Genomic DNA, 26,511 nt, shown 5'->3' with positions numbered 1-26,511 from the left:
TTCTGAAGTAGAAGATGAGCTCTGGACTGCATGGTCCCCAGGCCTGGTGGGCCTGGGACTCAGCCTCACAGAAGCTCACCTAGCCAAGAACAAGGCCTTTGGGCTAAGCAAGGGGTCCCCTTTGCAGCTCAGGAGTGACAAACCTGGGAGCCCTGGTGAGCAGGGTGCCTTGTGAAGAGGAGTTGGCCCCAGTAGCAGGCCTGGGAGCCCCTGATTTGGGTGGAAAGCTCTGTGCACCTTGCAGTGGCTACAAGGGAGGAAGATAGGGTCTGCATGGACATTTCAGCCCCCCAAGGACAGACATTCTTGGTGAGCTGAGCAATCTGGAACATGCAAGGCACAGACAGAGGGGCAGGCAGGTCAGCGGCCTCCAACCAGGGCAAACCCACGCTGCACATAATCCCCCAAAATGACCAGGAATGATCCTATCCTGGAGGAGCTCACGGGACCAGAGTCAGGATGAACACAAGTGTCTCCCACTCATTTAATCCCCACACCTGGCTCCAGGGCAAGGAAAAAGGGAGTCTTTACTAGCTGTGGCATTACCAGCTGAGGGGTATTCCCACTGCCTGGGAAAAGACCACTCCACACCTGGCAGTGCCCCACGTATGCAGAGCTGAGCAGCAGCTGGTGTCCGGCTGGGGGCAGAGTGGCAGCAGCGGGGGAGCACCAGACAAACAGCAGGCCAGCAGGGTGGTAGCTGGCTGGGCCGGGTGGGAGGGCCGGATAGGCAGGAGGCAGAGACCCTGAGAGACCACACTGATCACACAAATGGCCCCAGAGGCCCTCTGTGCACTCAGTCCTGGGTTCACAAGGCCAGAAGGACTTGGGGGAAGCTGACCTGTGGCCGGAAGCAGAGTCCTTCCTGCTGGATGCCCCCCACATCCGAGTGGGAAGGAGACTCAGGCTGTAGGAAGCGTGCTAGTAAACCTCACAACGGGCCCTCTGCAGCCTGTCCCTAAAAGAAGAACTAGCTGACAGGTTGGACTAGATCATGGAAAATGGAAGCTTCGGAAGCCGGAAGAGCTCTGACTTCTTCAAGGCGGTCTGGCCCTCCTGTCTGGGATTAACAGGCCCACTGGTCCTGGGAGCCGCCCTTTCCAAGCTCAGTCCGAGAGCCCACGGGGGCTAAGGTGAGAGGTGTGAGGGGTGGGCGGGGTGTGGGCTGCAGGCGGCACTGGGTGATGGCCACTGGCCCCTTGTGCTGGCTCACTGGATCACCGGCAGTGAGGAGCAATGGCCTGACTGCGAGGAGCCAAATTCTGGATGGGGAGAGGGATGGGAGTGCTGAAGAGTGAGCAGGACAGAACCCTTGCCCTGGGGAGCTTACAGCCCTTCAACAGACAGGGGAAAGGAAAGCTGAACATGATGGATTTTCACATCCTGGGGGTAGTTAGCACAGGCGGGTGGAGGGTGGGGCAGGGGACACGTTCCCTTAGAACTCCATGGCACCATACCCACCCCAACAAAGGGACACTCATGCTGGCCAGCATTTTCTATAAAACCTCATCACGACTCACCAGGCAGGGCAGAGACTTTACAGAGGGACAATGATGGCTTTTTGTACACCCATGGGTTCTCTGTGGTGACTTTTCACCCTTGAAGTGCTCGGTCAGCGATGCTGACACCTTTCTGTTTGGCTCTGGTTTTCCCAAGTTCACCAAGACTTGGGGGGCCTCAGGCCTCTGGCTAATGGTGGGGGGAGGCAGGGCTGTGTTCTCCTGCACACTCAGGCTGCCCAGGACTGGGGACGGGGAGGGGCTCCGCGTGCTCAGAGAAGCCTGACCAGGAAGCTCAGGTCTGCTGGTTCCCAATTCTGGTCTCTGAATCCCATGCAGCAGGAACCCAGCCCGCTCACCCACTGCAGGGCAAATAGCAAGGAACCGGTCACCTTGCTCAAGGCCCCCACTGCCTGCCCGCCACCCCGCCCCTGAGTGCTGCTGCTGTGGCAGGGTTAAAACCTTAAAACCGGGAGGACTAGTTCTCTGGTTCAGTCCTGGCCTGGCGCCTCCAACCTCCATTTTCTTTCAGCTTCGAATGAGGTTCCCTAGGGAGTTGTGCAAGAAGGCATGGAGGGTGCAGGGAGACAGGGACCAGCTGTGCATGTAGAGCACAATCCCAGGTCAGTGGGGAGGAGCGTGGAGGAGGGAAGGGCTGCCCCAGGCAGGAGCTGGCCGCCCTGGATGGATCGCTGGAGAGTATCAAGCCAAAGGGAAGCCCCAAGACTTCCCTCATCATTTCAGAGTAACGCAGCCCTCATCATTTCAGAGTGAAACAGAACCCAGAGAAGGAAAGCGGGGTCCTGAGATCACAGAACTGACTGGCAGCAGAGTCAGTTTCTGGCCTGGGGGTCCCAGCCTTTACATTAGGAGCATTGGTCAAGCACCCCCAAGCAGGGCCAGATGAGAGCTGCCAGGTAACACAATGGTTGGGAGAGGCAGTCGGCCTGATACAGTAGGAGGCTGGACCGGTTCCCTTGCTCCTCTGTGCTTCCTGCCCTATCAGGGCTGGGCCCTGCCCTTCCCCAGCCCCTACTTCTCATTTGACCTGGAGCCCCAGCTCAGCCTGTGCTCTTTCGCCAGCTCCCCACAAGGAGACAGGCTTGACCCCCTCCTGGGACCAAGCCACTCTCTGATAAACAGATCCAGCTAATTTGTAAATAGACAGACTCAGCTCTACTTGTTCCAGGAAGCATTTTCTATTTTAAACATAAGCCTGTTAATGTCTAAAGCCAAAGGACGGGGTAATGGTGATAGCATCTAGGAAGGAAAGAGATTCTGGAGCTGACTCCGTGACCAGGAGGCACACAGGAGATCCTCTGCCTCAGGTGGTCTTTCCCCTGGTTATATGCCATGACCCCGGGCAGGAATTTAAGTGGCCACCATCAAAGGTCAGATTCCAGGAGCAGGCGGCCTGTCATCTGTCATTTGTCTCCCTGACACCAGGCCCAAGCTAGCTTTTATATCCCACGATAGTGGGTTTTTCTGGGAGATGGTATGTCAGGGATCAGGAAAGGTGGAGGTCTCAGACCCTGAGGAGGGATGGAACCAGACCCAGGGACATGAATGCAAGGCCAGGAGTTAACAAGCATGCAGGCCTCCTACAGAGGAGAGGTTGGTCAGACAGGAGGTGGAGCTGCCTGTCAGCAAGAACCGCTAGGAGGAGAGGCGGGTAGGGCAGTGCACACCAGGACCCTTCATTTCAGTGTTCACATAAAGGTCCCACAGGCCCACCCAGGACAGTTGAGGTGTGGTCCGGAGACTAAAGAATGAAACACCCTGAGAACAGATGATGGTAGCTGTCTGCCCACCCCCCATCCTAGCACCCTCTAAGCATAGCCCAGCCCAGCCAAGTGGCAAGTCATGTCTTCTCACACTGACCCAAGGCGGATGCAGAAGGTGGAGTGCCACAAGCTTTATAGCAAGATGGTTAATGCTCCCAAGAGGCCACATGGGCCAGAGTCTGTGAACTTCGTGCATTTAGAGCTAAGGTGTCCCCCAGAGGGTTGTAGGTGTGGCTTAGGCAGCCAACATCATGCTTCCTCACTCTTTCCTTCCCTGGGCTCTGGCCGGAGTTCATACCTACTCTGGGCACAAGCTTTCTGCTGCTCCAACTCACTTGTCCTTCCTAAAAGTCAGGCCCTGGGCTCCAGGACATGGGTGCCCATCAGAACCCTGCCCAGACCTTAGACTGGGGGCAGCTGCTGGAGGTTCCTAGGAGAGATGAAAAGACAATGAAGGGTTTCCATTCAGGAAGCTTCCAGCTGTTAGTTCTGCCAGCAAAAATGCCAGCTAGAGAGCTAAACTGCCAACAACAGACATTTGGATGGAACTTTGGAGCCCATTAAGAGCAGGGGCTGCAAAGTGATCATAGTGAGAAGATATTAAAGGAATTCATCATGTCTCTAACATGAGTGTCCTTAGCACAGAGGTGGCCCTTTCCGGTGCCACCCTCCCCAGCGTAGCTCATGCCCCCAAGTACCCAGGAAGGGTGCTGCAGTCTGCCCTTCCCCTACTTCAGCCCCTTGAGCTGGGTGGACAGTGGTCCCTGCATCCGGGTGGTTCGTTCAGGTCACCAGGTCCCTTTGGGACTTTCAGGCAAGCTCAGCCTCAGTGTCAATTTTCTTTTAGAGAAGACGGGCCTATGTATTCTAGTTGGTAAAGGAAGCCCAGTACAGATGCATGCTTGATAAAAAGGCAAGGTGTGATCATTTCCTTCAGCTGAGGTTCAGAGTGACAGTGACCAGGCTGGGGAGTCCTATGGACTTTCCCCAAACCTAACTGGGCCCAGATCGTGCTGCCAGAGGGGGCTGGGGTTCTTTCTCTGGGATTTGGAGCAATTTAGTATCGAGGTCTCCTGGAAGAACCCTGGGATTCTGCCCTGGTGGCGCACCAAACTGGGCTCCATTGCTCCCAGTGGCAGCTTGTGCATACATGATGTGTGGGGGGGCGTTTCCTCCTTGGACCCATCAGCAGCTGTGAGGGCCAAGAGCCAAGAACTCTCACCCTGCTTGGGAGTGCTGGTCCTTTGGGGCCCCTCTTCCCCAATGCTCTAGCCCTCATCATTCCACCATCTTCCCAAGGAAGAAGGGCACATGTATGCACGCTCAGTTGCTCAGCTATGTCAGACTCTTTGCTCCCCTATGGACTATAGGCCTTCAGACTTCTCTGTCCATGGCATTTCCCAGGCAAGAATACTGCAGTGGGTGGCCATTTCCTACTTCAGGGGATCTTCCTGACCCAGGGATCGAACCCACGTCTCCTGCATTGCAAACATATTCTTTACCCACTGAGCCATCAGGGAATCCCCCCTAAGAAGGGAACCCTCTCCCCCATTATACATATCAAGACTAACGCTGAGACTAGCTGGAAGTCTAGAAAGGCAGAAGGGCTCCGATCCTGTAGGAACTCATGATCTCTGTGGCTAGATTCAACCTCCCTCCTGCCTGAAGACCCCAAGGGTTTGGCAACCTCAACTTTCTCAATTCATCCTCCCAGACCCTCAGAGGTTGCCTCCCAGGCCCATCAGGAGAGAGATGGATAGTTCTATCAGGCTGAGGGGCACTGATCCAGGCCACCCCAAGAGCAGGAAGGGACAGGAGTGGGCAGCCTGCAAGAGATGGGAAGGAAGGGATCTTCTCCAAAGAATGCCTCCTCTCCTCAGACTAGGGGCTCAGGGTGAACAGGCCACTACTCCTCCTAGAGCCCGGCCCCAAGGGGTTTCTCCAGCCAGGTAGCAAGCAGGTGCAAGGCCCCACCTCCCCATGTGGCCTGGGGGTACCTGGCACATTCTGGGTCTGTGAAGGACAGACGACTTGATGCAGGGATTTCAGGCAGAGTGCTAGCTCATGACTCAGTGAGAGACGGCAGAAACTGAGGCCCTCTCTGCCCCTTGTACCCAGGGCCATGTGGGGTTCCTCATCCCCTCACCAGAAATGGAGGAGGGATTACCCCACACACTTCTCTGTGTCACATGACTTACCCTTCCTGGGTGGTAGTCAGGGCCGGCACCAAGAGGCAAATTACCAGTGCCTCCCCCACCAACCGCTGCCATGGACCTGATCCGCATGGTCAATCATATCTGACAGTCTCTGCAACCAGGGAACTCCGAGCAGTACCGAGTTATAAGAATGGGCCGGGGACAGATACTCTTGGGTTGAAATTCTGGCTCCACCACTCAGTAACTACAAGACCCTGAGCCGGCTGCTTAACCAGTCTGGGCCTCATTTGTTTCCTCATCCGTAAAATGAGAATAACAACAGTATAGTCCTTCTGTCTCAGGGCTGTTGTGAAGACTTGAGTGATGATATGTGTAAATAGCTTAGCATGGGGCCTGGCCCATCGGAAGCATTCAATAATCGGTAGGCATTATTATTACTATTATTAGAGAAGGGCAGTCATCCAGAGAAAGGACCCTGAGGAAGCTTTTCAAGTCACGGAGCAGAAAGGTGCCGGGAAAGGATAATGTGTTTGTGTTTCCAAACCACAAGTCGATCAGTATCTCTCCTCCTTGGCCCTAACCCGGGCTCTCAGCTCAGATGTTACAACAGGCCCCAACAGCCACAGGCTGAGAGCCAGGGAGTGCCTGCCCTGCCCATGTGCCCTCCCTGACACCCTCCCAGACCAGGCTGGTTGACCAGTGCCCCAGAGCTGGTAGGGCTCTGAGAGCCACAGCCCACGGTGAAATGCCAGCTTCCAGTGCCCCAGTCCAGCACTCCTGCCCAATCTGTGGAATGGCAGTGCATGGACAACTCCCTCGACCGGAAGGCCTATGCCAGCTGCCAAGGCTCTTCAAAGGAGGGTGTGCCTGGTCCTGCTCCCTGTGCTTGGGGTGGCAACCTGGAAATAGGCCAGAAGGAGGCTTGTAGATGCTGGAGAAGCTGTCCCTAGACTGTTCCCACCACTTCCGGCACTGTTGTTCTGCCTCCTCCTCCTGGGCAGGGCTGAGTTGGGAGTGGATGAGAGGAAGATGGGGAAGGGGACAGAGTCACACACACAAGTGACTCACTCAGGATCCATTCTGCACCTCCCCCATCCAGATATGCAGAGGGTCATCCAACCCACTGCAGCTGACCCATCTGTACCCCACCTGGAAGTGCAGAAAGGTGGAGCTGTGATGGGCCCAAGAGGCCCCCTGGTCTAGTCTGGTATTCACTATGGGAACCTTTACTCTAGCACATCTGACAGACACTTATCTGCTTCTTGAATACCTCCATAGATGGGGGATTCATTACTTCCTCAGTCAGTCTTACTTAGGTAGGAGTCCAGTCTCTCTTAAGGCCCCAAACCCCACTGCAGCTATCAAAGATGAAAGGCCCCCCAAGTTTCCCTAGACTTTCTCCCTATGGGGTAAGGATTGGACTTGGCTTGTAGCCTTTCTGGGATACCCAAACCTGTATCCAACCAAATTAAATACCAGTTCATTTCTGATAATACTATAATGTTCACACTTTAGTGTAGCTTAACAGTTCAAAAGTTCTGCTTGGAACTGTGGTTTTGGAATATAAGGTATTTGAATTAAAAGAAAATAATTCATGTGTGTCAATTAAAAAAATAATTTAGGGTGTTGATTCTAGATTCTATAGTGTAATGCATTTCATTTTAGCTTTGGTTCCTACTTCGTTTCAAATCCTCAACAACCATCTTCCCTTCTCCCTCCTCCTCCCACCCAGCACAACCGGCTTCCCATAGCCAGCCTGTCCACCTGGCACCACCATGCCTTCCCCAGGGAGGCTGAGGACGGACATCGGGGCCTTGAGATGCAGCCAGACAGGGTGCAGGCCTGTTTGGGGTGATGAAGTCCCACTGGCCATCTCAGCTCTGTTTGGTGGGAGCCTACAGTAAACTGTGCATAAGCAACTGAGCCTAAAATGCAAATTCTTTATCCATAAATTGCACAAATGTCTAAAGAATCCGTGAGCAAAAATGTACATGGCAACAGTGACCTCAATGATAAAGTTTGAGGTGCTCAAAGTGATGAAAATCCCTGCATTGTCCCCAGTGCCTGCCACTACTTTGAGGGCAGCCATCTGGGGTCCAGATATACTGAATTTGTAGGCTAGAATCCCCTGGATACTCAGTTGGACACAGCCCTCTCTCTGGAGCCAAGGACAGGAGGAGTCTTCTCACTTCCTTGTTTGGGGAAGAGACAGATGGCCCCTGCTCCTCTCCTACACATATAAACACAGGACAAATCCAATCCAGAGGCAGGGCAAAGGGCAGCCCAGAGTGAGCCACTTGGGATAGCCATCCTAACCTTCAGCCAGGGCACTGCTGGGGACAGCTAGGAGATACTGGCTTTAGAACCATATATTCTCCTCTGTTTGGTGGGGGTTGGGGTGGGGGTCCAGGGCTCCCAGAAGCTTTCTTTCCCCAGAGATCCCCTACAATCCTGAGACCAGAGGGTTCTCAAAACTGAGCAAGATCTGACAAAGGCATTGGGATCTCTATAATTTCCACTTTCCTGCCCACACAAGGGGGCTACCCCAAGGCAGTCGTGGGACCTCGTCCCAATGGGACAGGACAGGCCAAGGTGGCAAGTTTCAGGACTCCAGCTGGGCTCCCCAGGGTGGGCCGGTGGGCACACACCGCCCGAGCATGCGTCTTCAATGCAAATTAGGGAGTTAATTACAGAGAGGCGCTAGGCGGACAGTCCAGGTCAGGCCTCTATGCGGCAGCCCAGGGTCCGAGGGGCCACGTGTAGGTCACGGCAGGCAGCGGCCGGGACCAGCACCCGAAGGCAAAGGGTTGGCCGCCGCTGGAGCCGAGCGGTCAGAGAAAAAGGGTTGAGAAAAGGGCGCTCCTCAGGAGAAGAGGACCCTGGCCGCGGCCCCGGCGCGCCTCGGCGACTTTTCCAGGGCTCGGCGTTCGCCGCGTCCTACCTGAGGCCACACCCCGAAATCAAACTCGGGGCAGGTGAAGCCGGCGCGGCACAAACATGTAAGCGCGGCCTCTCCTCGTCGTTCCCGGCGCCTCCCGGCGGAGGGTGGGCCGGGCTGCCGCGGCCTCTCGGAGAGCTCCGGGGGCTTCCCGCTCGGCAGGTGGGTGTCCTGACCGCCGAGGGGCTGTGAGCTCCGCCGGGGCGGGGACCGGCCTCCCCGCGCGCGCGGCTCCCCGGGTTTTCCTTCCCCGAAGTGCGGGGCCGCCGGCGCGGGCAGAGGGGACTCGGCTGCGCCGGGAGCCGACCTCCCTCCGCGTGTGCGCCCGGCGCTCGCTCCCAGGCTGGCGGGGCTGGGCTTCGTCCAGAGAGCGCCCAGCTCGGGCGGCCGAGGCGGGGCCGGCGGCCGCGCTGGGTCGGAGCGAGGCAGTCAGAGGGAGCGCTGAGCGTACGGCCCCCTGTCCCCGTGCGCCCCGCGGGGAGCACGCCGCCTCCCCTCGCACCTGAGAAGGTGGCTCGGTCGGAGGCCGGGCGGAGGGGGATGAGGGGCGGTTCCGAAGCCTTTGGATTCCGGCCAGTCGCAAAATCCGCGGGGATACTTACTACCTTAGTCACAATGAGTTTCTGATCTGTTTCCACCCAGGCCTCGGAGGACTGGCCCTGGAAGGTACCAGGCCTTCCCTTTCCTCGGTGCCTGAGAGCTCTGCCCTCTAAAGAGTGAGGAGTCGGGAGAAAGAAGAGGCCGGGAAGGCGGCCCAGAGGTGAGTGAGCCCCGGGAGGGTGTCCAGGGGACTTCTCGGGACCTGCGTGAGGCACAGGCTGGGACAGTGGGCAGGCAGGTAGTCCCCTATGCTGGCCCATTTTCGGTACTGTTAGGCAGTGGTCCTCCAGGTCCTTAGTGGGCGTGCATTTTACTTAACCGCCTGCACCCACAGCCGGCGGCGCAGGGCTTCACATGGCCCGCCCTTGTTCCTGCCCAGGTCTGATGCCTGTCTAGGGTGAGGCAATGTCACCAAGGCCAGTGCACTGACGTTCCCAAACAGGAGGAGTGAAGCAGGCCCAGCCTTTGGGCTGAGCAGGTCAGGAAAGAGCCCCAGCCAGAGGTGCTGCTCCGTATATCCCAGCCTGCCAGCTCACTCCCCAGCTCTCCAACCTGCTAAAATCTCTCCAACTTCACCCACACCCAGTGAGTGGATTCCAATTGGGAGGGAGATGCCCCTGAGAACACCACGGGCCAGGACATGAAGATTTCCGGTGTGTAGGCTGCATTTTCTCTACCTTGCCCCATTCTGGTGTGTGCTATTTTTTTTTTTTTTTTAAGATGTATGTATTTATTTGTTGACTTTGTTGCTGCACTCAGGCTTTTTCTAGTTAGAGCAGGGGCTACTCTCCATCGTGGTGTGAGCGTTTCTCACTGCAGTGGCTTCTCTTGTCGCCAAGCACAGGTTCAAGGGTGTGCGGGCTTCAGTAGTTGTGTCTTGAGGGCTCTAGAATGTGGGTTTCGAGGTTGTGACACATGGGCTTAGTTTCTCCGTGACATGTGGGATCTCCCCAGATCAGGGATTGAACCTGCATTGCACGGTGGATTCCCAGCCACTGGACCACCAGGGAAGCCCACGGTGTCAGTTCTGCTGGGAGCTCTTCCCAGTCACACGTAGGACACAGTGGTGGCGGGCACAGCATTTGGAACCCAGAAAGAGCTGGGTTCGAATTCTGTTTGCCTTTGATTCCTTAGGCAAGTTGCTTTGTTTCTCTCCTAACTTTAATGTAGTTATCTATAACATGGGGGTGATCGTGCCTTCCTCATAAGGCAGCTGGTGAAGTGACAATAATAACTGATAAAGGAGGACAGCCCCAGCAGGAGCCTACCTGCCTTGCCTCTAGTTTTGGAAAAGGTTAAGCCACCTGAGCCCTCTCTGGGAGAACATGAAGAATGGTCTGGCTATGTGGCAAGAGATTGTAGAGGATGTTAGAGCCAAGCAGTGGGAATAAAGTCAAGGCCGAGGGTCTGTGGAGGGTGGATAGTGAGGCGACCCTGGGCAGGGGCCATTTCTGGAAGGGAATTGGCTTTGGAGGCAGAAACAATAGCATGCTCTAAACACTTTGCAGGGCTTCACCTGTTCATAGGTGACCCTGGACACGCTGTTACCACCAGTGCAGATTGGGCCAGAGAGAAACTCTGGCTTGAGCCTTCTGGTCCTACCTCTGCCCAGAGGAGCTGTGTGATCTGGGGCAGGTCAGTTGGCTTCTCCGGGTAAACCAGGCATCATGGAAGAGCTTGGGAGTTGGCCTTGAATCCTAGCTGCTCTCTCACCACCTCAGACAGTGACTTCCCTCTGAGCCTCAGTTTCTCCACCTGTAGATTTAAGCTCTTAAAATCTACCTTGTAGAGTCGTCACCGTCATGACCACGGTGTCTGACACGTGCTGGGCACTTAATACACGTGTATGTGTAGGTTCCCTTTCTCCACTCTGCCTTCCTCTCCTTGGTCACTGGTTGTCCTAAAAAATACACTCAGTCAGACAGGTTTGGCCCATCTCACTGCAGTTTTGTGAATTTGGAGTGAGGAGGGGAACAGCATAGAGATAAAGTTAAAAAACGATAACTGTAAAAACAATCTTTCTGTGACTAGGGAACCCTGGAGGTTCTTTGGGCGAGGCCCCGAGGGCTCTGTGATGAGGTTTTGGGCCTCTCTATCTATGTGGAAGCTGGTGAAAATCGAATAGCAAAGAGGGGCCAGGCCTGGAGCCCTGCCATGCTTCCCTCTGCCCTTGGAGATAATCCTGTGCCCATGAAATCCCAGCGCTGCCGACTGGGGAAGCAGTTGAGATTCTAAGTATGGTGAACAGAGGTCAGAGGGCCGCTCTGGCTTGAGCTGTGGCTGGACCGCAGCACGGCACTTGCAGGCTGGAGCTGGGCCCAGGAGGCAGGCCTGAGTCAATATTGACCTTCCCTGGCTGACCAGCCTGACTCTTCGGCCTCTCATTCAGCTGGAGTGTTGACACAAGTGATTGAATGAGACTTATTATCATATTCTTTTCAACAGCAGCCCCATTATCTTTCCCTTGGGGATTCACTAAGACCTGTAGTGTGGGTAGGATGCCAGGGGTGGGGAACCCAGACATTCTGGTGCATTCTGTGCACAGGCCCTTTGTCCTGCACACTGGGCTTCTCCCTGGGCCTCTCTGGTGGAGCAGAAGAACCTCAGGGTACTGCTTTGCATCCTGGGGATGCTCCGTCCACATTTCCGCACAGCGCCCTGGGCAGATCTTACAGAGCCTGCGGGCAGGGGCAGTAAGGGGCACAGCCTGGGTCTAGGACCCACCTACACTGCAGGGGACAATTGGGCAGAAGAGCAAATGAAATTCTCTTCAGGCCCTTTGCCTGGTGCATTTCTAGGGGCCAGGAAGGGTGCTGGGGTGCCACCTCTCTTGTCACGTGAAGAGGGCCGTTTGAGGCCCAGGCCCCTGGTGAGCTGAGGGAGGATAGAGCTCAGCCGTACACGAAGGATGACGAGCTCTGAGGGGGCAGAGGGCAGGGGCCTTAGGAAGGGGGACATCCCCATCACTGAATGCATTGGCACAGGCCAGCAGGGTGTGGGCGAGCTCCTACAGAGAATGCCACCAAGGGATGGAAAATGAGGCAGGGGCTCAGGGGAAGCCAGACCCCAGCAAGTCCTACAGGCAGGCAATGCAGGTCAGGGGACTAGCATCATCTATTTGGAAAAGCCAGCTAAACCGCACAAGAGCAAGGATTCTGTTTTGTTCACCACGATCCCCAGAGCCTTGAGCAGAGCAGATGCACAACAAATGAAATTTATTGAATAAATGAACAAATAATGCAATTTTATATTTAAACAAACTCCAAGACGTAAAATTTTGAGAATAATCTTGCTGGCGGATGAGAATACTCCAGTGAAAGACTGGCTTCTGTCCAGGGTATTCTTAACCAGGGGGCTGGTGAGGCACATTCCTTGTCATGGAAGGGTTGGGGGGTGACAGTTCCCACAGACCGTGATGAAGAGGTCAGGCTGCAGATCTCGGGGTGAAAGGGCCCAGCTCTGGAGGTACCAGGGTCCCCCGTAGGCCCTTCTGTGACTGGACGGTGGCAGCAGTCGGGCACCTTTGTACATGCTCTGGGACTCAGGGGCTTACCTCTCCTCGATGTCACAGAGCCTCTTGCGTGACTCTGAGATGACATGGGTGGGGTGGTCGGAGGTGACAGCTGACTGCAGCTGCGTTCACATCAGGGTCTGGGTCCAGTTGACAGAGAGCTTTCCCTTCTCGGCTGCTTCACTGGGCCAGATCAATCTCTGAGCAAGGGCTTCCTCATCTGCATAATGGGTACAATAATAGGCCCACCTCACGGGCTTGTGGAGAGGATTCTGTGTGTGAAATGCTCAGCCCAGAGCCTGGTGCTTACACGAGGCACTCCCTGAGGGATGATTACTAAAAATACCCCAAACGGCCCCTCCAGCTGGGACAGATGGTGTTTCTCGCCTCTCTGTACCTAGAGAAGCTGGCAGATGTGAATAAATCCATTCCCCTGTTGCCCCCAGAAACGCTGAGTCCTAGAAAGGAAGAGGGGGCCAGGATCACAAGCGGAACTTAGGGATCGCATACCCCAGTCCCCGCTGAGCCAGCACACAGCCCTGACAGACCGGCCCTGGGCCTCCCTCAGGGGGTGTCTAGGTGTGCACCCCACTCTCACTCCCTAGCCCTCGGATGGAGTGGGGCCCCGGGGGCAGTTGCCATCTCTTTTCCCAGTAGTCTGGAGGTGGAGGGGAATCCCACCAGCCTCATCCTAACAGACAGCTTACAACATCCCAGAGCTTATACAGCCAACCAAATCCTGTTCCCTACGAGTGGCTGCAAACTCCTTCAGGCTCACTTTCTGGAAAGCACCTCCCCAGCCTGTAGTGTGCTCTTGTGAATCCCTTCAGTGGAGTAGTGTCCTTTCCTTGAAAAGAATTCAACATGTGGGAACAACCAGAGCCCACTGGAAGCCAGGTCTGGGGGTGAGGCAGCCACATTGGACACCAGCTTTTCTGGTGAAAAGCAGAGACCACAGGTTAAGAAAACAGTTGACGCTGGCTCTAGACGGGCCCCAGAGTTACGTCCCAAGAGGACTTCTGGCAGGAAGGCAGTCTTGGAGCACGTCTGGAGCGGGCAGTTTCATTCCCCAGGGTCTGCCTCAAATGGCAGTGTTCACTGGGAAGCCTGTGCTCTGCTTTGAGGTTTAGCGCAGATTCATGCCTTCATGGCTCTGCCTTGGGTTGGTGGGGTCCCAACAACTGGATGGTCCTGGCACCCAGGCCTGGCAGACGGATGTCTCCTTACTCAGAGGAAGAGCAGTTTGAGGGAGTGACCCACCCAGCGCAGCTGTCTGCCATCCCTATTATGGACCCTGGACCAGCTGAGCCACAGTGCCTAGTCTGGGGGCTCCACCACCCAAACCCCGCCCCCAACACCCATCACCATAGAACCCCAGCATCAGCCACAAAGCTCTGCCTACCCTCCTTGAGCCAGGCTTGCCAGTTGCCTGACTTTAGGCTGAGACCCTACGAGGGGACGTGACCTGTGCTGGAGAAAATACTCTCCTGCTATTTCTGCAGTCTTTCCGCGTGTGCCAGGCCCTGCATCACAGCTGCCAAGGCAAGCTCTTTAGAATACCCGCACCACCACCATTACAAGGCAAAACAAAAACAAATCCTGGTTCCAAAGTAAGGGTCAGCTTACAAGTCAGGACAGCACCCGTCTCCCTTGGCCTCTGACTCACAGATCAGAACAGGAAAGAACCCAGCAATCTTGGTTGAGGGAGCGGGCCCTGGCCCACCCCCTTCTACTCAGGCTGCGCAGCCCCTCCCTGTTCACAGAGGCCTCTGGGAAGGAGACTAACAACAGCCCGAGTCATTCTGGGTGGGCATGGTGGATGGAGCAGGACTTGGGAATCAGGTCTGGGTTCAAACCCCAACTCGGTCATTTCCTGGTTCTGTGACCCTGGACAAGTTATTCAGCCTCCCTGAACCCCATTTGGAGTTGCAGATGATAATAATATGCCTACCTCCCAGGGTCGTTGTGAGGATTAAATTAGCTGGTGCTTGGAAAGTGCCTAACACATAGGTGTTCAAGAAAAGTTACTTCCCTTTCTCTCTGGAGTCTCCTGCTCCTCTGACATGAGAGTCTCACCCCTCAGTGACCCCGGGCTTGTGGCTCCCTGAACTCTCCCGCCAACTCCACCCTCAGTGTTACTGGGTGTGGCAGCTCTTCCTCCAGAAGGCTCTGCCAGGAGCTGACCGGCTCCCCAAGTGCCAGGCTCGGCTCCACTGGAGGGAGCAGCCTCGGCAGGAGCTGTGCCCAGAGCTTCCTTCTCAGACTGGTTGGGGCAGGGCTCTCCCCTCCCCTCCCTTTCTCTCCCCTTCCCTCCCCTCCCTGGCGATGGGCATTCTTCTCCCACCCAGTCATGGGCCAGCCTGCTGGCTGGAAGGTGACTTGGCCATTCAGAAGAGGAATGTTCAAAGCATTCCTCAGGCGTAGAGATGCATCCCAGCCTAAGGAAGACTCCTCACCCCTCCCTCCCCTGGTCTGGCGAGGTGTCAGATGGAGTTCACCCTGAACCAGAGCGGGAGCCCTGCCTCTGCCCACTTTCTTCTGTGACTTAAGCCCACATATTTTCTGTCAGGCTGGGCAGAAGGCAAGGCCGGGACTGGCTCTCTGAGGGGACAGCATCCCTCTTCCTGCTTCCCACTCCAGAGTATCTTCTTTAAGCAGAGCTCTTCCACTAAGTGAATGGAGTATAGATGCAAAGAGCTGGAGCTTCTGGGTGACAATTTTAAACTGATTTGATTTAACCTCAAGGCTGACTCAGCACCAGTTCTCCCTCAGCCCTGGGACTCCTGGGCTTGTCAGAAGGTGGGAAACTGGGTGGAAGATGGAGACCTAGGAATGGCAAGGGAGGGCCCCTGTCTGGGCATTCGTGTGTGTGTCCAGGACACGGAGCTGGAGAGAGGCACTCAGGTGATTGATACCCAGTGACCTAGCAACATCAGAGACTTAAGTGGGTGCATATCTCTTAGGTACTCAGTCCTCATGGATCACTCTTTTCTTTATTTAAAAATATGTTGTTTTCTTTAGAAAAGCAGCCCAATGTCTTTAAGGAAAATTCAGAAGAGTACAAAGATGGAGTAGGAGGAAATCACCTGGGGCCCCACCAGTCAAACACAATAATGAATATTTTGCTGTATTTCCCTTCAGATAGTCATTGTGTTCATGCTGCATTTACAAATTAATCTTTGTAAAATCTTTATAAAAATATTTGTGAAATCTTTAGAAAGAAATTACTACTGCTAATCTAGGCCTGCTTTGGACAAAGAAAACCTAGGTAGTTTAACTTGTCCTTGGGACCCATGGGTATGGACAGGTTTGGGCCCCAGCATGTCAGGGCCTCCAGGAGAGGCCCCCATAGTCACTCAGAGCAGACCTAGGGCAAGGGATGGCCAGACTATGGGTTTCCCTCTCCAGCCCCTCACCATCACTTTATTATTTTACCTTTCACATTTAGAGCCAATTAGTTTGGGGATATGATAGGAATTCATTTTTCTGGATTCTTTTTTTTTTTCATATGAACATCTAATTGCTTCAGCTACATTTATGGAAAAGATCATCGTTCCCTACCATATTGCAGTGTCACCTTTGTCATAAGTTAAATGACCTTATGTGAGTGAGTCTATTTCTGGATTCTCTCTTCTGTTCCATTGGTCTGCTCATCAATCTGTGTGCCAGTTCCACAGTGCATTAATTATGGTAGCTTTATAATCAGTCTTGATATCTAGTAACATAACTCTCCAACTGTGTTCTTCAAGACTGTCTTGGCTATTCCTGATTCTTTATGTTTCTCTGTACATTTTAGAATCAGTTTGTCAATTTCTTTTTTTTTTAATTTGTTTTTTTATTGAAGGATAATTACTTTACAGAACTTTGTTGTTTTCTGTCAAACCTCAACCTGAATCAGCCATAGGCATACATATAGCCCTTCCCTTTGGACTTCCCTCCCATCTCCCTCCCCATCCCACCCCTCTACAGAGCCCCTGTTTGAATTTCTTAGCCATACTGCAAATTCCCCTTGGCTGTCTATTTTACATATGGTAATGTAAGTTTCCATGTTACTCTTTCCATACATCTCACCCTCTCCTCCCCTCTCCCCATGTCCACAAGTCTATTCTCTATGTCTGTTTCTCCATTGCTGCTCTGTAAGTAAATTCTTCAGTACCATTTTTCTAGATTCCGTATATATGCATTAGAATCCAATATTTGTCTTTCTGTTTCTGATTTACTTCACTCTGTTTAATAGGTTCTGGGTTCATCCACCCCATTAGAACTGACTCAAAGGTGTTCCTTTTTATGGCTGAGTAATATTCCATTGTGTATATGTACCAACTTCTTTATCCATTCATTTGTCGATGAACATCTGGGTTGCTTCCATGTTCTTCAGCAATTGTAAATAGTGCTGCAAGGAACAATGGGATATGTGTGTCTTTTTCAATTTTGGTTTTCTCAGAGTATATGCCTAGGAGTGGGATTGCTGGGTCATAAGATGATTTTATTCCTAGTTTTTTTAGGGAATCCCCATACTGTCTTCCACAGTGGCTGTATCAATTTACATTCCCACCAACAGTGCAAGAGCATTCCCTTTTCTCCACATCCTCTCCAGAATTTATTGTTTGTAGACTTTCTGATGATGGCCATTCTGACCAGTGTGAGATGATAACTCATTGTATTTTTGATTTGCATTTCTCTAATAATGAGCAATGTTGAGCATCTTTTCATGTGTTTGTTAGCCATCTGTATGTCTTCTTTGGAGAAATGTCTGTTTAGGCCTTTTTCCCACTTTTTGATTGGGTTGTTTGTTTTTCTGGTATTGAGTTGTATGAGCTGTTTGTGTATTTTGGAAATTAAACCTTTGTCAGTTGTTTCATTCGCTGTTATTTTCTCCCATCCTGAGGGTTGTCTTTTCACCTTACTTATAGTTTCCTTTGCTGTGCAAAAGCTTTTAAGTTTAATGAGGTCCCACTTGTTTACTTTTGTTTTTATTTCCATTACTCTAGGAGGTGGATCATAGAGGATCTTGCTTTGATTTATGTCACTGAGTGTTCTGCCTATGTCTTCCTCTAAGGGTTTTATAGTTTCTGGTCTTACAGTTAGGTCTTTAATCCATTCTGAGTTTATTTTTGTGTATGGTGTTAGGAAGTGTTCTAATTTCATTCTTTTACATGTAGCTGTCCAGTTTTCCCAGCACCATTTATTGAAAAGACTGTTTTTGCCCCATTGTATATTCTTGCCTCCTTTGTCAAATATAAGGTACCCATAGGTGCATGGGTTTATTTCTGGGCTTCCTATCTTGTTCCATTGGTCTATGTTTCTGTTTTTTTTTTTGCTAGTACCATAGTATCTTGATGACTGTAGCTTTGTAGTATAATCTGAAGTCAGGAAGGTTGATTCCTCCAGCTCCATCCTTCTTTCTCAAGACTGCTTTGGCTATTCGGGGTCTTTTGTGTTTCCATATGAATTGTGGAATTTTTTGTTCTAGTTCTGTGAAAAACACCATTGGTAATTTGATAAGGATCACATTGAATCTGTAGATTGCATTTGGTAGTATAGTCATTTTCACAATATTGATTCTTCCTACCCAGGAACATAGAATATCTCTCCATCTGTTTATGTCATCTTTGATTTCTTTCATTAGTATCTTATAATTTTCAGTGTACAGTTCTTTTGTCTCCTTACGTAAGTTTATTCCTAGATATTTAATTGTTTTTGTTGCAATGGTGAATGACATTGATTCCTTAATTTCTCTTTCTGATTTTTCATTGTTAGAATATAGAACAGTTTATAAATTTCTATCAACAGAATTATGCTGTGATTTTGATTGATATTGCAATAACTCTGTAGGTTAATTTGGGAATAATTGATAATTTTATAATATTGAGTTTTACAACCTATGAACATTCTTTATTATCTTTAATGTTTGATATTTTTCCATGTAGAGACCTTGTACCTCTTCAATCAGATTTATTCATAAAAATCTGATATTTTTAACGTATAATGGGAAAGGATGTCTGAAGGGTTTTACCTAATAACACTTCTGACATCAAATGAGAAGTTTTTTCTCCTAAGATAACTTCTCCAACTCTCTGGCATCAACTGGGTGTTCCACAATGCAGTTTGATTCTGACACTAACTACCTAGAATAGCACAGACCCCTCAGGCTCAGCCCTACAAACTGCCCCCTCTTTTGGACTCCCACTCCAAAGCCAGTACTTCTGACCAGCTGGCTATAAATTAAGTTTCCCACAACCTCTTCTCACATTTGATAATTTGCTGAGATGGCTGGTGGAAGTCAGGAAGGCACTTTACTATGACTAGTTCACTAGAAAAGAGACAACTCAGGAACAGCTAAAGGGAAGAAGAGATTCTGGGCAGGAAAGGGGAAGGGCATAGAGCTTCCATGCTCTCCCCAGACACCCTTTCAGCACCTGGGTTCACCAGCCCTGAAACCTATCCTGGAGGGGTTTTATGGAGGTTTCATTAAGTAGGCACAATTGATTAAATCATTGGCTATTGATGACTTTGGGGGGGGGGTCTGTGCTAGGTCTTCCTTGCGGTGTGCACTTTCCAGTTGTGACTAGTTGCCCTGTGGCATGTGGGATCTTGTTTTCCCTACCAGGGCTCAAACCCACATCCCCTATATTGGAGGGCAGATTCTTTACCACTGGACCTGATGATTAACTCAGTCTCCAGCCCCCTCTTCCCTTTGCGGAAGTAGGAGTGGGGGAGGCTAAAAGTTTCAACAGTCTTATCACTCTGGGGATTCCAAGAGTTTTTTTTTTTTTAATTAATTAATTAATTAATTTATTTTTTCAGTGGGTTTTGTCATACATTGACATGAATCAGCCATGGATTTACACGTATTCCCCATCCCGATCCCCCCTCCTACCTCCCTCTCCACCCGATTCCTCTGGGTCTTCCCAGTGCACCAGGCTCGAGCACTTGTCTCATGCATCCCATCTGGGCTGGTGACCTGTTTCACCATAGATAATATACATGCTGTTCTTTCACAACATCCCACCCTCACCTTCTCCCACAGAGTTCAAAAGTCTGTTCTGTACTTCTGTGTCTCTTTTTCTGTTTTGCATATAGGGTTATCATTACCATCTTTCTAAATTCCATATATATGTGTTAGTATGCTGTAATGTTCTTCATCTTTCTGGCTTACTTCACTCTGTATAATGGGCTCCAGTTTCATCCATCTCATTAGAACTGGTTCAAATGAATTCTTTTTAACGGCTGAGTAATATTCCATGGTGTGTATGTACCACAGCTTCCTTATCCATTCATCTGCTGATGGGCATCTAGGTTGCTTCCATGTCCTGGCTATTATAAACAGTGCTGCGATGAACATTGGGGTGCACGTGTCTCTTTCAGATCTGGTTTCCTCAGTGTGTATGCCCAGAAGTGGGATTGCTGGGTCATATGGCAGTTCTATTTCCAGTTTTTTAAGAAATCTCCACACTGTTCTCCATAGCGGCTGTACTAGTTTGCATTCCCACCAACAGTGTGATTCCAAGAGTTTTAAGAGCTCTTTACCAGACATGGGGGCAGGGTGGGAGGGTTGGGGTACAAAGCCCAAAGGTCTATTTCCCATTGTCCCATAGAATTTTTTTTTTAATTTCATTTTCTATTTGTTTGTTGCAGATATGCAAAAATACAATTGATTTTTTAAAATTTTGATCTTGATTTGGGGACTTTTAAAATTCACGTTTAATCCCAAAAGATTGTGTGTAGATTTTTCTGTGTGCACAGTTGTGTTGTCTCAAGCAGTGTTGGCCTTTCTATCATTTTGGATGAGTCCTGGCAGCTTCCCTTTAGGTGTGGATTTCCCACTAGCTAAGGGACTGGCTCCAATTTCTAAATCTCTACTTCCCCTCCCCTGAAGCCTGAGCTCAGTTCATTACTTCTGTCAGCTCCTGACCTCCCACCCCAACTCCTGGGCCCTAGGACCCTACACTGTCTTCCTTTCTCCTCAGGCCCTTCCTGATACCTGTGGGAAGAACTTTATTCTGGAATCGTTGTTAGGGTGATCTCAGAGTCACATAGACCATTTACTAAAGATGCTGTCTCCGCACATTCCTGCAGCAAATGCTGGGCCCATGAGTGGGGTCAAGAAGTTAGGGCGGGGCGTGTTCTGGGTGAGGTTGGGGGGAAAATTGTTGTTGTTAAGTCGTTGTCCGACTCTTTGCGACCCCATGGACTGCAGCACACCAGGCTTCCCTGTCCTTCACCATCTCCTGGAGCTTGCTCAAACTCATATCCATCAAGTTGGTGATGCCATCCAACCATCTTGTCCTCTGTCGTCCCCTTCTCCTCCTGCCTTCAATCTTTCCCAGCATCAGGGCCTTTTCTAATGAGTCAGCTCTTCCCATCAGGTGGCCATAGTATTGGAGCTTCAGCATCAATCCTTCCAATAAATATTCAGTTAATTTCCTTTAGGACTGACTGATTTGATCTCCTTGCAGGAGGGAGTATTAGCCAGCTCTTTTTCAACTCTAGGCTGCTCCCTGTACATCTAGAAGAGTTCACAGAGTGGAGAGGAGAGTGAAGCCATCAGCTGAGCTAATTCAGAGGTGTCTGGACAGATCCAGGGGGTCTGAGAGGCTCTGAGAACAGAATTGCAGAACTGAGATTCTTCTGCAGCCAAAGACCACCAGGAGAAGGTCAAGTTTTACCAAACTATGAAGAGTCTACCATGTGGAGAGGTAGCAAGGGCCTCCCCAGTACCGGAAATCACGCATAACCCCTGCCAGGTGACTCGGAGAGGACAGGGGTTGAGCATCACTTCCAGACTTGTATCTGCTCATGTTCTGCTGTCTGCAGGACCCTGAACTGAGAGGATGCTCAGAGAGGTAACAGAGCAAGAGAAAAAGCCTCTGTTTCATGGGAATCTGCTCACTTAACATTCCCTAAACCTGTGTCTTATCTTTTATTAACCCCACTTTATAGATGAAGAGTGCTGAGGGTCACAGCATTTATATAACTCACTCAGAATCTCCCCAAATTAGTGGCAGACTTCCTGCTGCTCTCCTATAACTCAAAGGTATATTTCATTCTAAAGCCCTTGGTTCTTGGAGCTTCTGCACATGTGGCTTTGCCTGGTGGGAATGTTTGATAGATTCCTGAATTTCAAGGTCCCAAAAGTAATGGCCATTCTAAGAGGTATGACCTGGATTCAGACTGATTCATGCTTGGTGAATGTGGAGAGGCTATGGCTGTTTGGGCCCCCTGCCCTCCAAGTGGGCACCAGCTCCCTCCTAGATCTGTGACCTACTCCAGAACCTGTGAAAGTCACCAGGAAAATTCTGCCTCCAGAGCAGAAGCAAAAAGAGCATGCCATGAACATATTCAATTCTGTGGATAGATGAATGATCCAAGCATTCAATTCAAGAAACAAAACATGTCTTGTTGAAAGTGACCTTTCTATCTGACACTAGAGCCTACTGAGTGTCTTTTGCACACATACACCCCCACCCACATATACACACAAACCCATTGAGCTGTTTTGAGCCACATCAGATATAAAAGTATTTGAGTGGGTACCCCAGCGGTATCTTCCATCACATGTGGTCCCAGCCTAGGGCTCCCTGAAGGCAAGGCCAGAGCAGCACTTGGAAGGGTCAGCAGTTTGCCTCTTGGGTCTCCAGTCTCCCTCTCTCACATCTGCATGCCCATGTCACTCAGAGCTGTTGATGGAGCTAAGTAGGGCCTTAGGTGGTGGTGGTTTAGTTGCTAAGTTGTGTCTGACTCTTGCAATCCCATGAACTGTAGCCTGCCAGGCTTCTCTGTCTATGGGATTTACCAGGTGAGAATACTGGAGTGGGTTGCCATTTCCTTCTCCAGAGCATCTTCCCGACGCAGGAATCGAACCCAGATCTCCTGCATTGCAGGCAGATTCTTTACTGACTGAGCTATGAGGGAAGGCCCTTAGGGCCTTAGGCAAACCCCCAACTGCAAAGTAAGGGATGGAGGTTTGACTGTAGGGGACGTTTTGTATAGTCAGAGTTCTGAGACCAGAGAGAAAGGAGCCCAAGCTGAGGTGGGCTGTCTTTTCCCCCTCCTAAGATAGTGGCCCTCACCCTCCCCAAGCAGTGCCTTTGGCTCAGGGCCTTTCCAGAATTAGGGCCAAGCACCTGGGGACCACGAGGGTCCTTTTAGTTTGGTCCCTGACTGGGCAGCATGCCTGTGAATCAGCAGCTTGCCTTTTTGTGAAGGTGCATGTCACATTGACAGCTTTTGTTTTAGAACCATCCTGGGACAAACCCGAGTTGACTGTGATATAAAAGGAAAAAAAAAAAAAAACCTTTGATGCATAGTTGGATTCAATTTGCTAATTTTATTTAGGATTTTCTTTCATTGTTCATAAATGAACTTGGTTCACATTTTCCTTTTCTTGTGCTAGTCTTATCTGCTTTAAGAATCAAGATCATGCTCACTTCATACGATGAGTTTCCCGGTTTTCCTCCTTCTTCCTCACCCCTCTTTTAGCTCTTTGATGGTGGAATGATATTTGTCATGGGCTTTGGATCTTATAAAAACACACCCCCAGAGTCTGCGTGCTTGGCAGGGGACTTGGCGCAGACAAGAAAACAGACACCTCTTTTCCATGTTTGTAGTCTGTGTTGGCTTATTTATGGGGCTCTTGCTACTTCTGGGACTGCTCTGTGGGGAGCTAGCCCATTCCCCCGAGGAAGAGGCCTGCGAGGTGGGGTAGGGGGAGCCTGGGCCGGTGCAGGGGGGCTGTGCCCGGGAAGGGAGCCTGGGGCCCCAGCACACTGGGGCCAGGCCCCTGTGAAGCCGGAACTCAGCCTGATCCTCCCCAGGCAGGCACCATGTTCCGCAAGAAAAAGAAGAAACGCCCTGAGATCTCAGCCCCACAGAACTTCCAGCACCGCGTGCACACCTCCTTCGACCCCAAAGAAGGCAAGTTCGTGGGCCTCCCCCCACAATGGCAGAACATCCTGGACACACTGCGGCGACCCAAGCCCGTGGTAGACCCTTCACGCATCACCCGGGTGCAGCTCCAGCCCATGAAGGTGAGGTGTGTGTGTGGGGGGGGGGTGAGTGCGGAGGGTGGGGTTCAGACCATCCCTCTCCACTGAGGGTAGCTGGCAGGACCACCCAGGCACCTGAGGAAACACCTGATGACCAGCTATCAGTTAGTTACCTTGTTTTCTTTCCCTGCTAATCAGCCTCTTCTCTTCTCCCTAGGGAAAAGGAGTCTGGTTTGAAGGGGGAGGGGTATCCCTACCCACAGGGTGGGAGGGGTGCCAGATTTAGCAAATAAAGATACAGGAGGCCCAATAAAATTTGAGTTTCAGATAACAATGAACAATCTTTAAGTATGTCCCAAAGCAATGTTTGGACCTGGGGCTCTCACAGGCCAAGGGGATTATTGCGTTGTGTAGGTCAGGACATAACGTGATGAAGAGCCTGATGGGGGTTGGGGTCAGGGCCCTGGCGGGGTTTGGAGGCCACGAAGCCCATGTGTGTGGAGGAGAGCCCTAGCCTGGAGCCTGTCCCCCCGGAGACCTCTGTGTGCCTCCCCCAGAAGACCACAGATAGAGCTGGAGAATGGCAGCGGGCCCCAGGCAGGGTCTGAAGTCCCACCAGCTCCCCAGGCTCAGCCACCCACACCATCAGGCATTCTGGATTAAACACTATGGTTACTCACCTGTCTGCCCTGCCAGACTGCAGCGCTCTTGAGCCCATGAGAATGAACTTTCTTCCTGTATGCCCACCCCAGCACCGGCCTGGCCCTCTGTGAGCCCTGGTAAGGGACTGAAAAATTAAGGAGCAGGTAGATGATGCAGCAAGCAAGGTCCTCAGGTGTTCCTCCTCCTCCAGACCCCCCTCTCTAACCTGACCCCCACCCTCCACCATGAACAGGAGGCTCACCACACTCTTTCTCCACCCCTCCTGCAGACGGTGGTGCGGGGCAGCTCGGTGCCCACAGATGGCTACATCTCTGGGCTGCTTAACGACATCCAAAAGTTGTCGGTCATCAGTTCCAACACCCTGCGTGGCCGCAGCCCCACCAGCCGGCGGCGGGCACAGTCCCTGGGGCTGCTGGGGGATGAGCAGTGGGCTGCTGACCCGGACATGTACCTTCAGAGCCCCCAGTCTGAGCGCAGCGACCCCCACGGACTCTACCTCAGTTGCAACGGGGGCGCACCAGCAGGACGCAGGCAGGTGCCGTGGCCCGAGCTGCAGAGCCCACGGGTCCTTCCCAACGGACTGGCCGCCAAAGCACAGTCCCTGGGCCCTGCTGAGTTCCAGGGTGCCACACAGCGCTGCCTGCAGCTGGCTACCTGTATGCAGAGTTCCCCCACTGGGACCTCACCCCCAACGGCCACGGGCAGGCGTGGGACCAAGACTGCCAGGCGTGGCCCCGAGGAGGCCCGGCCGCAGTCCTGCCTGGTGGCCTCAGCCACGGGCAGGCCTGGTGGGGAGGGCAGCCCCAGCCCTAAGACCCAGGAGAGCAGCCTGAAGCGCAGGCTGTTCCGAAGCATGTTCCTGTCTGCTCCTGCCACGGCCCCTCCAAGCAGCAGCAAGCCAGGCCCTCCAGCGCAGAGCAAGGTAGGTCAGGCCGGGGCGCCCACTCTCACCAGGGTAGGCAGCTGGGCCCACTGCATCCACTGGGGACACAGACCCTGCCCGCCTTTCCTGCTTACATGGTCGGGTTGGGGGAAGGCAACAGATCGTCAGCTGAGGATTCTACCCTGAACCAGCTGAGCGCTCCTCCTCCAAAGGCTTAGCACGTGTGGGTCAGAGGTTGCAAGCCAGGTCACCTTGCAGAGGCTTCTGAGGGGCTCCAGGATGCCCCAAATGACACTCCTGCCCTCTGGGGTGTGTCTAGGCAAACCGCACAGGGAGGCAGGTACGCCCCCTGAAAAAGCAGCATTTTTAACCACAAGCCCAGACCCTCCCCTGTCCCCAGTGCTCAGCACCCCCCACCCAGGCCCCAGCAGAAGTAGGTGCTCTAGGACTTAGGGGGCAGGGTCTCTCTGGCTCTCTCTTCTCAGATCTTCTTTTGGCCTCAACCCCCTGCTTGTCCCAGGGCTCTCCTGAGGTCAGGCACAGCCTCCCTGTGCTGCTTCTCCCATAGGCATTCAGAAATGCTCGCGTTAGCCCTTCCCTAGTGAGGATTTCTTCCTCCTCACTCCCTCCCTTCCTCCCCTCCTTCCTGCCTACCCTTTTTCTAGTGGTTGTTGCTCTGTTTAACATTTCTATAATTATTTTTTTCTCATATTGTGTGCCATATGAAAAGCTAGAGGATTGAATTTGCCTGGGTCTGGGAGCATCGGGAAAACCAACATTCAGCATGTGTGACAGTATCAAATGCACACATTTTTCTTGTTAAAAAGGAAACAGTGAAGGAAGCCCTAATGGTGACATTTCTTGGCAGGCAGAGGAGAATGCTTTGGCTTCTTCCATACCCAGTGACACCCCGTCCGTGGTGACAGTAACATCCTTTCCCATTTGGCAGATGAGAAGACTGACTCAAAGAGTCAGCCAGGGGTGGGGGGCCCACTGGGCTCACACCTCCTGCTCATGAAGGCCTTTTCACGAAGGCATCTTTTAGCTCCTTCCTGAGGGACAGACAGAAATGAGCTTAGGCTGCAGCACAAGCTTGTTGTTGTTTAGTCACCCAGTCATGTCTGACTCTTTGCAACCTTGTGGACTGCAGCCCACCAGGCTCTTCTGTCCATGGGATTTCCCAGACAAGAATACTGGAGTGGGTTGCCATTTCCTTCTCCAGGGGATCTTCCAGACCCAGGGATCAACGTGTCTCCTGCTTGGCAGGCAGGTTCTTTAGCCCTGAGTCACTAGCAAAGCCCACGAGGGTTGTAGTTCAGATCTAAGAAATAACCACCACAGCAGCATGAGTGACAGAGTCTCCCCTCCCAGAGGGCGCCTGTGTGTCCCGCCTGAGCATGGGGGACAGCGGGGTTGGGAGTGACCTGGACCCTCAACCCCTTCTCAGTCACTGCCAGCCAGAGGCGATCTGGGCTTTGTGCCCTCCAGC

The 26,511-nt window shown here is 52.1% G+C and overlaps 1 protein-coding gene across 7 annotated transcripts in view; it reads left to right on the top strand.

Moving 5' to 3' along the window:
- The window catches only part of PAK6 (p21 (RAC1) activated kinase 6), a 38,510-nt gene that overhangs the window by 2,225 nt on the left and 9,774 nt on the right, over positions 1–26,511 (top strand). For 4 of the 7 annotated variants that reach the window (XM_043920909.1, XM_043920908.1, XM_043920910.1 and 1 more), the window contains exons 3-5: positions 9,020–9,137; positions 23,310–23,518; positions 24,408–25,061. In XM_043920909.1, the coding sequence (XP_043776844.1) occupies positions 23,315–23,518; positions 24,408–25,061 (858 nt within the window). In that variant the 5' untranslated portion in view covers positions 9,020–9,137; positions 23,310–23,314. Of the gene's footprint in view, positions 1–8,201; positions 8,540–8,650; positions 8,888–9,019; positions 9,138–23,305; positions 23,519–24,407; positions 25,062–26,511 lie in introns of those variants that run through there. The other 3 variants (XM_043920907.1, XM_043920913.1, XM_043920914.1) reach the window with 3 other exon arrangements.

This window comes from Cervus elaphus, chromosome 12, assembly GCF_910594005.1.
Source record: "Cervus elaphus chromosome 12, mCerEla1.1, whole genome shotgun sequence".
NCBI lineage: Eukaryota > Metazoa > Chordata > Mammalia > Artiodactyla > Cervidae > Cervus > Cervus elaphus.
Note: the sequence above shows the minus strand (reverse complement) of the source record. Positions and strands in the feature narration are given on the sequence as shown.